Source organism: Mustela nigripes, chromosome X, assembly GCF_022355385.1.
Source record: "Mustela nigripes isolate SB6536 chromosome X, MUSNIG.SB6536, whole genome shotgun sequence".
In the NCBI taxonomy this organism is placed as follows: domain Eukaryota; kingdom Metazoa; phylum Chordata; class Mammalia; order Carnivora; family Mustelidae; genus Mustela; species Mustela nigripes.
The window spans coordinates 15,000,631-15,012,663 of NC_081575.1; the positions used below are offsets into that span (position 1 = coordinate 15,000,631).

Genomic DNA, 12,033 nt, shown 5'->3' on the forward strand with positions numbered 1-12,033 from the left:
TAACGTTAAGGGCACTTTATTATTCAAAAAATAAATAACAAGATCATCCCAAGTTCACGCTGGAAACAATGGAGACTGCAGGTAGAGACGAGAGATTTCCTTTAAATACAGTCATTTCAGGAGGAGTGGGCAGCCTCGGAGCCTCCGCCTCTGCTCCCTCCTCCCGCCTACAGTGGTGGAGACGGGACAGGGTTGAAATAAGATAACGGATTAGCAACAGCCTGAGTGTCGGGGTGGCTGGTGGGGGCAGGGTTTTCCAGTTCTCTGCTGCACCAGACTTTCTAGAGCCTGCCCCCTCCATCCGGGCCACGGGGACCCGGGCTCAACCAGGACTGACCGCGAGCTGAGGCTCCCCGTGGCCCTTCTGCATCTTCACTGGAAAATCAAATGCATTATCCGCTGAAAGACACTGCATGCAAAGAAACGAAATGAAACTTGACTCATGATCTGCCATTTACTCAGAATTCAGTCTGCGCGGAATGGTCTCGTCTTTTCACGGGACTCTCTGGGTGTCTGCATGCGTGGGGCTGCTGTTTCCAGAACAGAAACCTTAGGGAACGGGGCCTGCTGGGGCTTCACCGGCCCCGGCGTTCCCTCACCGCAGCCCTACCTGCCTGGGGGTGTATAATAAATAGCTCTCCACGAGGAGGATCCTAGGGTTATAAATAGGCAGTTCAACAGGGGGGTGGTCTTAACTGCTTTGCTGTTTGGCAGCCCGCGAGGGGCCACCGCTCAGAGTTTGAGTAAGCCAAAAGACGTGAAGCCCGTCCCGTGGCTCACTTGGCTTGGATCAGTCACGTTGACGAACACCGAAGCACCGGGATGTAATTCAAATACGCCCCCCAAGTGGACGGACTGCTGCCCACAAGGCTTGGAGGAGCTGCGGGCGTTTGCAGCCCTGAGCAAGACCCGCTCCGATCCGCTTGGGGAATTCAGGCAGAGGCTGGCTACAAACGGAGCTTGACTCGAAGTGTCCCGATTGGAGCAGAAGGTGACTTGGGCGTAGATGTAATAGAGTCCTTGTCTTTTCACGGCCAGCTGTTTCCCGTTTTCGAGGGTTACCAGGTTGCTGCTTAGGGTGTAGTATCCTTTCGGGGCCCACTGCAGAACTGCAACAGACAGGGGGCACGCATGGTGAGGCGAAGCGTGCATGGTTCCCACTCCACCAGAACAGAGTTCAATGTTCCATCCTGGCTTCCCATACACGCGGAAGCCGGGGCTGCCAGGGATGCTTACAGAGCCCTCCCGCCCTCAGTCTCTGAACTGATCGGCGGGGGCTTCACAGTCGGATGGAGCTGAGTTCCCACCCAGACTTTAGTCACGCTCACGCCCAGACACTTAATCTCCCTGAGCTTTTATTTCCTCATCTGTAACACGGGGCTAGTATTACAGTGTCTCTCAGAGACTTGTTTTGAAGATTAAAGAGAGCAACCGGGCGCAGTGAGTTTCCTTCTTCCTTTTAAAGCATTTAAAGCCAATTTACCCTTGAACTTCAGATGCGCGTTTTAAAATTGCACGTCCTAAACTACACACACCTACAAGACATTCGGACAAAATCCTTGCTAATATGAACACTGTTATCTCACCAGCCTTGGATTTTACAAAGTCAAAGACTTGCCCGGCTGTGTAGCTCAGCCTCAGCTGACAAAAGGAAAGACCCCATTTCTTCCTACCTGCTCATGCTGTCGCAAACCCGACCTGCCTCCCACAGCAAGGACTAAAATTAGGCAAGGAAGTATGAAAATGAACCTGTCATTTCACTGTGTGTTTTGATCTTCCATTGTAGTGGGCGCTACCAACTTGAAAGTACCTGTGTTCTTGTGGCTAAACTTGAGTACCCACCAACGGTCTGCCATTTTCTCGGCAGAGATGTTGAGTGGGTTCAAAGGTAGTGTGTGCACCCGATTTCAAATCTCAGCTCCCACAGCGAGCTAGACTGCTGGGTGTGGGGGTTGGGCAGAAGTGAAAGTATCGATCATTTGCTTCCTTGAGCCGTTTTCTAAAATTCCTACTTGGCCATCGGGCACGGTGTGAGAGTCAAGCTGTTGAGACTCATCCTTTAGCAACAGGAAAGGCATCCTGAAACCTCTAACATTTCTTGGCCCTCCGGACCACTCCAGAAATGACACTTCCTTATGATGATTTCACTTGCAGACCATTTGAGAAGCCAAGGGGAGGTTCTCTGTCTTTTAGTCCACTAGGGTTATCTTCGTAAGTCCTTACCTAATCTTTGTCCTTGCTGTGGGATGCAGGTCAAGCTTGTGGCAGCGTGACCAGCCAGGAGTGGGGCCTTTGCGACTGGGTCGGGGGATGGGGCGGTGAGGAATCTTTTAGTCTTCACACCTTATCCCCTTCAGACCTCCTGTGAGGCAGACTGAAATATGCTGGGATCATATCGATCTTGGGCACTTTGGCAGAATCTGAGCACCATGAAATCTACCCAAGGGCAAGGGTTTCCTTGCTGGTGGCTAAACCCCGGCAGAAAGCTACTCTTCTAAGTGGTGTCTCTGTTGCTGTCATGCAATCTGCATATGCAAGTGTCATGCGGACTGCCACCCTGGCCACACCACCCCAGCTGGAACGTTCTCCCATAACTGTATTTTCTGAGAACGGCTACCTGGCAGGATTATTAAATATGGTATTAACTAAGGGCTTTCTGTGACTCTCCTGACATCCAAACTACCATAAAGGAAGCTAAGTAATAGTACCTTACATTTGTCTGACCCGTGATAACATAACCTTCTTCCACATTAGCTGACTGGACGCTGAGAGCCACCCTCGGAAGTAAGTCAAGCGTGACACGGCAGCAAAGGGACTTGCCCACGGTCACCTAGCAAGTGGTAATTCATGGTTCCAGAATCTCAGTTCAAAGACTTCCTATCCAGTGCTCTTCCTTCCGTATCACCATCCGTGACAACCACGTATGTGTTACGCCCCGTGAGAAGCCCAAGCTGCCTCGGAGATGAGGGGGTATGTCTCTCCTCTTCTCTCTGTCTCTGTCTCTGTCTATCTCTCTCGTTGTGTGTGTGTTTCACTCTCTTACACACACACACACATACACACACACACACAGTTTAGAACTCCTTTCTGGAGCACTGTGCTAAGTTTTTCCAAGACTGCTCTGATGCCCTCAGACTGCATTTATCTAACAAGGGGGGTTTTGTGCTTGCGGGCGTGTTTCCATCCATTTATCAGATGCGACGCATTCTCGGGCACCAACTCTCTCAAGGTACAGGTTTGGGAAAAAAGATCTAAGAGCTAGAATGATGGCAGAACGTATATGGAAATAAACTCGTTCAGAGTTGAAAAGATGACAGTATGTTGTCTGTTGTTACTTCATTGGAAAATCTAACGTCCTGGAGCCTATTGATCTTTGCAGAATGATTTTACCTTTAATTTCCCTGAGGTTGGCCCCCGCGAGGCTGGGGTTAATCATACAGGGATTGACAGATGGCAGGAAGTACCCCCTGAGGCCCATTTACACACAGCGAAGAGGGGTTAGCATGAGGAATGCTCCCAGCCAGGAGGTCACTACCTGCCATCTCTTCTGTGTTCTCAGAATAATGGTCCCTCCACCCAGCAATTCATCATTTAGAATCGGCCATTGGGCAAGAACGTAATGAGAACATCGGGATTGCTTCCCATCTCCTTTTGTCCCTTCAAGTCCCATCTGTGCCTCTGAGCTCGCTTTGAAGACAAAGCTCAGCCTATGAGAGGTGTAGGGGTGGGTTGGTAAATTGGGCCCCAGAGGAAGAGAGGAGCCTGATCATTAGGCCGCCCTGCTTCTGCATCTCAGCCTTCCTGCCGGGGTGACCAGCTCAGATGCTTTCGACTTACCAGACGCTGTGTTACTACTGGCCTCACTTATGACATGGGCTGCAATTTGAGGATCCTGATCACCTGGAATGAAACCAAAAGCCAACTGTCAGGCCAAAGCAACACAACACTGCCCACAGAACGATCTGGTCTAGTTCTACAGCTCTGTCACAGAGACCCGGCTTAAGTAGGTTACACAACAGGAAAAGCTTTCCCTGTCCCCGGGGAAAGCTGGTTTCTAGAATCTGAACAACCGAATTGGCTATTTGCACTGACCCCATTCTTCTAATGGGCGTTCAGTACCCAACTCCACTTTACCTAGATTGACACAGGCTAACACTCTGGGTCTTCGTGAAACACACTTTGAATCTTGCCATCAGAAACAGCTCCCATCCATTGGGAGTCCCATTGAGCCCCAAGGTGATGTCAGCACACTTCCCTATATGATGCCAACAGCATCTGATGTGGTCAAGCAACTGGCCAAACTACTGTGCCTAGCTTGGGTTGTTTCTCATGTAAAAGCCTTGCTCTTTAATTAGATGTGCTGATACTCTGTGTTCAGAGACTGTGTGGAAGGTCCCCCCCACCCCAGGAATGAGCTTGCTGTCAGACACTTGGCAGGTGCCCTATAAATATTGAATCAAATCGCATGACCTAGATAACCAGTTGTGTTGAGTTGATCCTTTTCCTGAAGATGGCTAGGCAACACCCACGTGCACCCATTTCCTCATATTTCACTGTAAGTCACACACAACATGGCACCATTCAGCATATCTTACAATCTGAAGACGAAAACGTCCTGGAGATAGGATGACCTTTGTATCCAGAGCAACAGTTAAAGCGAGCTCTGAGTATGCTCCTGGCCTCCAAAAATGATATCTGTATCTCTGTATGTATATATTTCTCTGTGTGTATTAGTTTGCACAAGCCATACATCATTTTCATGGACATTGTGAATAACACTCATCTGCTACTCCAGGCATTGTTATTGTGTTTGGGGTGCTGAATTTTAAGAGGAATAGAAGACGAAAAACCCCAGAAAGTGTCATGGGATGCACAGTGGAAGACACTGGGGAGGTTTAGCCTGGAGAAGAAAAGGCTCAGCGGCCATGATGGCTATTTTCAACATCTGGACAGCTGCTATCTAGAAGAATTCTACTTTACTTAGTATGGCCCCGAAGAGCAGGACTGGGTCCAGTGAGTGGAGATTTTAGGAATAAACTTCAACTCCAGAGGAGGGAAGACTTCTCTCTGAGTAGTCTAGTAATCTTACTATAATTACTAGAATCGTTCAAAGTTGGACCAGGATGACTAATGGGCTAGGAGGTGCCCAGGCATGTTGGATTGGAAACCGGATGGTTGTGAAGATTTGTGCTCTATGGGTGGCACTGCGTTTGAGAACCTTGCCTTCCAGTCAAGATCCCATCCAACCCTGAGATGTTTGACATGTTCTGACATCAAGAACGGGGCAAAGAATGGAACATTGTCACATAGAACCATTCCTTGATCTCAGATCCTCTGCTGGCATGGTTCTCAGCCAAAAACTATTATCATTGAGCAATGAATGCCAGCGATGACTTTCTTGTCATCTTATCCTCTGTGGGGGGCACCAGGCCATATGGTGCTTTGAAGAAGATATTGAAAAGAGTGACATTTCTTCATACTTGGTACTGTCAGCCTCAAAGGAACACAGCCTTCCCCATACATGGGTCCATACTAAGCCTTTCCAAATCACAGGTGCTAGAGAAGGTGTCAATCTGGCCATTGTAGTCCTGTTTTATTTCCAGGACTCCAAGTTCTCTAATTCTAACAACGGGGTTGTTCAGCATGATCAGCCCAAAGCTTCCTTTTAGGTGTTAAGTGCTCACAAAAATGGATAAATAGCAACCTACCTTTTTGCATCGCAACGCTTTTTTCTTGCTTCGCTTCTTTGTTTAGCATTATGTCCTAAAATGAGAATCAGTGCTAAAGGTCATTTTGACAGGAAACCTGGTGTGGGGTTTTGGAGGTATCATTCATTTGGCATCTGTCATGACTCTAGTGCCTGTTCCTGGGGAGGATTATCATATGGACTTAGATCCTGTCATTAATTCCATCATAGCGATTGGGAACCCATGGCACTGACAGATGAGCTGACAGCCCAGAAAGCCCAAGGGGTGAGCCTGGAGGCAAGATCAGGGCCCTATTATCTGCACTGCAGGGCTCTCCCCAGACTGGAGGCTGTGATGCTGACCCTTCCTATGACCCCAGCCTCCCTGCCTTTGATGGGTATTGACAGATTATGCTGAATGGGGAGATGTTTCTACCTTGGAACCGGTATATGGAATATTATTAAACATAAAGCAGGGGATGTATCTATTAGAATAAAATTGGTCTGAAATCTCTTAGGAAAGGGTAATAGTACGTTTGATCTTGGGAAGAAATTCCAGACTACAAACAGACCTTCAGGCATTTTTTATTGTCTTGTCCCTGTCCACGAGATGAGGGAGATTCTCTTGCAGTTGGCTGCCTTGTGTGGCCTGTATATATTTAGAATAATCAGCATATAGGAAACCCAGGTAGTCTCCCGATGATGCTGGTGTTCAAAGGCAAATGCAACACTCCCTAAGTGGTTTCTTTACACTTAGCAACCAGGGAAGTTCACAGGCACGGCCATCGGCACAAGCAGGAAGGGAGTCAGGGATTCGGCTGCCATTTTGAAGATCACGCAAGGTCATGCAAGGAGTCTGAGGCTGAAGCCAAGAGCAGGAACTCTGAGATCACGTTCAGAGGTCGACCTAGCTCACGCCATCACTTTGGACTCTAAATACAAGGGCCAAGCACAGTAGTATTTTCCCTTCTGATAATCAAAGTCTTACCCGCTTTCCCATTCCTGGACTCCAAGTTTTCTACAACGCCCCCCCCTTTCCGTCCTTCCCCAGATGGAATTAGTGTCGGGACTGTTGAGAGCCCCGGGGGAGGCTCAGCTTGGTTGCCAAATATGAGGGTGTAAGTCTCGGAGCCCCACCAGGGAGCCTCGAAATGCCACAGGGGCCACAGGCCTTCAAGTTTCCACTTGAGCTGAGAAAGTGCGGCGACAGGAAGATGTTTGTGAGACACCCAGTAAACAAATGAGTATTTAGTGTCTCCTCAAAAATGGAGTGTGATGATCGAGGTTGAGATACTTTTCAGCTACGTGGTTGTGCTGGTGTCAGGGTTTGGCCAAAATGAAAACATGAAGTCAGCAAAGTTTGTCTTTTATGTGCCCAGCCCTGTCTTCCTGCAAGCTTGCCCTCAGCCACACTTCCCCAGAGCCTTTTTTTCCCTCCCTTCCTCACTCCCCACCTCGACTGAAAGACTTTTCAAAGTTGACGTTCAGAAAATCTCAGATTAGTGATTTCTTTCTTACTGGGGAGTCTACGTGGGCAGGTATGGATGGGTTGGCCTCTACCTTCAAAAGGAAATGCGTCGACCCCCATCAAAGACATCTCAGTCCTTGAGGGGGCAGACAAGCCTGAAACTGACTAGTCTAGTGGGATGGCGTCGCTAGAGCTGTGCAAACAGACCTTGATGACCACTTGATAGGGACCGTGGAGAGAAGACAGAGGCCCTGGGTTGATCATTGGATCTGGTGACTTCTAAGACCCCTTCAAGACCTACGATTTGGAACCCCCAAATTCAAACCTTTTGGTTGTTCTGGCCCAGTCAGACAGTGAAGCCCAGAAAGAAAGCCTGCTAACACTCGCTGAGAATACTAAAATCCACTTTGGGGTTATTCTACAGGTGACCAGTTGGATTTTTTTAAAAAGCCCAAAATATGGTTTAGAATGAGAAATTTGGGAGAACGGATATTGGAAAGGGGGTCAGTCAGTCTTCACGGGAGGACTCTGTGACACGTGGCACTCATTAGGATCCCGCCCTGGGGAGCAGTAGAGGTGAGGGGCTTCCTCTGCCTTACGTCAGGAGCCCTGGTTGACATGTTTAAGAAGGTATGCCTTTCTAGAATATGAAACTTGGGAGCTGTCACTTTGCTCATTCAAGCATAAAGCAGAGAGGCAAGCCCAAGGAGCCCTTGCTCCTATCCTGGGTAGCTGATTTGGGAAGTTTTATATGTCTGACCTGAAATAGAACCATTGGAAACTGGCCATTGAATGATAAGACTGTCAGTAAGACAGAGTTCTCTCATTTATAGATGAGAAAACGGGCCCGGAGAGGGGAAGCCATTTGCCCGAGGTCGTAAGGCTGAGCACATTAAATATCTAATAAATATTTGAATTATTAACTGCTATTCTGAATGTAGCTTTCTTCATATTTAAATTTGTAACCCCTCCAAGTACCCTATGGTACTGGCCAGAGTCCTCGGACAACCAGAGAAGCTCAACTCATTTCCAGTGAGTTGGCCAATGAAGAGGAGTCTTCATCTAGAACCTAGATTAGTGTAAAGAATGTGAAAGCCAACAGCAGATTTGGGCTGCCTTCTGATTCCCGTTAGGGGACCCAGGAAGAGGTTATTAGCGTCTTTACCGTTGGAGGACAAGAATAAACTCAGAAATAAGATCTTAAGTCCTTTACTCCTGGGTTAAATGATAGATTATTTATATGGGAGAAATAACTGCTGTTGGTTTATCCAGATTACCCCCCGACACCCCATAGCTTGGCACAGAGCTGCTGCCTTCAATGTGGAGAGCTGCCTCTTACTGATGACCCCAAAGTGAGCTGAGGGCCCGGGGGATTCTACTCAGTGTTCTGAGAGGGGAAACAAACAGAAAGGCTGTTTGATATTCTGCTTCAGGAGAAAGAACATTCTAGACTCCTTGTACATGATGATGGAATTCATGTCGTAAGTGCATCCTCAGTTAATCCTCTAAGGCTTGTTTGCTCTACCTATTACCGGCCCCGGTGACTACAGGGACTCCTTGCTGGAGCCTCTGTCTGCCTCAGGGCTTGGCCAGCAGTCCTACACTGGACTGACTTCATGAGCAAGTGGTGTTCCGTGGGGTCTGGTTTGAGCAGCACAGAGAAAGTCCAGCCCCCTTTCCCCATAGCTCTCCTCACAAGAAAAGGGAAAGATCTCACTTTCATGGCACTTGAAATTCTGTCATGAGGGAAGTGTTTGTTCCCCAGCCTTCAGGAATCCTTACTGCCCTCAGTAAAGGCAGGGCTTGACCCTGGGGCCATCCGGTGATCCTCGCTCCCCTGGGAAATGGGGACCGACCATGGGTCCGTGGGGACAAGGCAGCAAGGTTTGGATGGAAAGGTAAGAAAATACCAAGAGCCAAACTCGGTGTGCTTCATAAATGTTCACAGGGTAGTATCCCCAAGAGAGACTCCTTTCGTTCCTCTCGAGAACATTCTTATGAATGTGCACACTTCCAGTTTTCCTTTCCCTTTCACGTAGGATTTTGGCTTCATTTTTCCTTTTTTTTAAATTGGATACATATACCCATGTGTGTATGTGCGCACAGATGTACGTATGTCTCCAAAATGTCTATGTTGTCAGCGTTTATTTCCCGACCAGCAAAAGCAATAAACAGTTTCAACAGCCCTTTAATCAACAGCTGAGCTCCTTACCTTGAGAAAGGCTTCAAACCGGCTTTTAATTTCCTCACAGTTCAGTAAGGACAAGGACCCCTCTCCTTTGTTGCATTTCTGTAACGTTTTCATGAATACAAAATCTTCGTAAAGATTCCTTTCATCTTCTATCTATTTGTGAAATAACAGGGACGTGAGAAACATAACTCTGGAGAAGGTGGCTGATAATGTCTCCCTCCACAATCACTTCCATGGCATCAATAACAGAAGGAGGATTTTGCAGATATAAATGCGGAATAAAAGTTATTATACTGGATTATTGTTATTTGGTATCAGCCATTAAAAAAGTCAACAAAAGCCAGCAATTAAAATGTCCTACTACCCAAAACTCTAGGTAGAAATCACAGCTATTCTAACAAAATTTTATTACGAAATGTACATTTCATCCACGTATGATAGCGGCAATGTTCGAGAATGATCGTACTCCTCATTGCTCTGTAAGGATCGGTCATTGTGAACCCAGTGTATAAATTCGTTTTCCACTGAGCTCATTTGCCTAGTTCACTTTAGCTGGTGCTGCAGTGTTTTATAAAAAGCAGTTAATTTGCAGTGTGTGTCAATTAAGTTGAGTTCTAATTACATCTCTCTCTTTTTAGCTTTAGTATTTGTGGAAAACATTTGCATTTTTAAGGAAACCATCTTTCATTCCCAAAGTTAACGAGTTAAATGTATGGAATTCACTTGGGTAATAAACTGATTTGGGGCCGTTTTCTTGTTTTAAAATGAAATTTTTAGATTCAAAACAAAAGCTACTTAGCCAGCGGCTTCCACTGTCCCTAAGAACACACCTCAAGGCTTTGGGAGACGTGGTCGCTGCTTCTCCCCATAGAGGCTTGGTATCATTTGATTGACAGAGCCTACCAGGCCAAACACAAGCCAACAACCAGACCCTGAATCCTGCTCTTTACTCAACTACAAATCTGAGTAGCCCAGTGCATTGCCTCAACCTTCACTGCCCCTCCTTATCCTGATGAAAATAATGGTGCTAATTCTAGCATGGGATCCCAACAGACGGCATCGAAACATCCCTGGGAAAATGCAGTCTCCAGATGCTGTGCATCGACAACCCCTTTACCCAGATGTATAGCAACAGCCAAATAATTCGTCAAATCTCTCCTTTTCATGTATGAATGATGTTCTTTTGGTACAGCCAATAATGCCGCTCAGTGGAAGTGGGTAAACACACTGAAATGGGATGAATCCTAACAGTTATTTTCTCCTGACAACACCCAGCTACCTCCTAAGTTACTCTACTGTTTTGTTCCTGTATAAGTCCAGCCACTTAAGCGTGTAAAACATCTCAGAGGGAAATGGAGCAGCTTGCAACAGTCAGTGTTTGAAGAGGGATAGAGACAATGCGACTTGTACTCTAAGACTGTAAATTCCAGACTTATCCATGTCTGTGCTAATCTGAAACACTAGGAAGTTTCAGATCAAATTCCTACTCTCCTTCTTTAGTTAACAATTTAAAGAAAAAAAAAGGTGTCTCCATCAGAAAAACAAGTTTACTTTTTAAGCAAGACTTTAGCAAATAATTATAGCTAATGCCCACCTAGTGCTCCCTCTCCACTGGTTCTGGTCTAAGCTGGCTACAAGGCTAAATTCATTTAATCTACGAGGTGGGTACTATTATCTTCCCCGTTTCTAAGATGTGGAAACTGAGGCACGCAAAGATAAAATAACTTGCCCAGGATTGCAGAGCTAAGAGGGGGCAGAGTCAAGATTTGAACCCACCCAGTCTGATTCCAGAACCCAAGCTCTCAACCAGAGACAAGAAGAGAAGACCTTACGAACTAGATGACAAACATAATGCCGTGAGACCATTTCAGCTATATGGGTTCCCACCACGGTCCATCATCTGGGCAGACCTAAAACCATTCAACCCACAAATCAATAAGGACCCCCCACTTGAGTTAACCAGGGCACCTGGTTCAGCTTACCTTGTCCAGTCTTCTGTGAAGATACACAGCAAAAAGTGCTGACCCAATCATCTGGGTGATGAGAAAACCAGTAAGTAAATACATAAAAATTTTCATACTGACGGGTGGTCCGGTGGCCACAGATCGGGGAGCAGTTTGGCTATATGTTTCGATCATGCTGTGTTAGAGTTGAAATGATATCTTCAGACCGAGAAGGTGGCAGGGGCAGCATGAGAACACTGTCAAAGTGGCCACCTTACTCAGGATTAGTTAAGAGCGCACAATCGTTACAGCCCACACTTCCTGGAAAATGTGCTTCGTAGTCTTCTCTCCCAGCTAAAAAGTTACGTAAAGGTTTTTTTTTTTTTTTTTAATTATACCCATATCATTCACTTCCAGGCTTTCCCTTTTGTTAGTAAAGAAGAAACAAGTCTCTTCTTCCATACATTCATTCTTGCCTTGAAATGTCATAGACTTCTTAACAGACAATGGCAGTATTTTCCTATCGCTAACTTTCTGGGTTCACCAGTTTCAAGGAAAGTGACACATGTGTCCACCAGCAACAGACTTATTTCAATTTCAGTCTTACTAATACAAACTGGGAACCTGGCATACGGGGAAAGAAACAAATGTCAACAAAAGTTTGGATTGATTTTATGACTGGTATACCCCTGGCTTATTGCTTCTCGAGACTTCTTTCATCTTCAAGCCCAATGAAATCCCAGCA

General features: G+C 46.6%; 1 protein-coding gene across 1 annotated transcript; it reads right to left on the reverse strand.

The window, feature by feature from the left end:
* Positions 1–11,630, reverse strand: CD40LG (CD40 ligand). Its single transcript, XM_059386350.1, has 5 exons — positions 11,328–11,630; positions 9,367–9,498; positions 5,709–5,763; positions 3,838–3,900; positions 1–1,109 (listed from the first exon to the last, which is right to left on the reverse strand). The coding sequence occupies exons 1-5, from the start codon at positions 11,481–11,483 to the stop codon at positions 733–735; spliced, it is 783 nt and encodes a 260-aa protein (XP_059242333.1). The 5' UTR covers positions 11,484–11,630; the 3' UTR covers positions 1–732.
* Between the last annotated feature and the right edge of the window lie 403 nt (positions 11,631–12,033).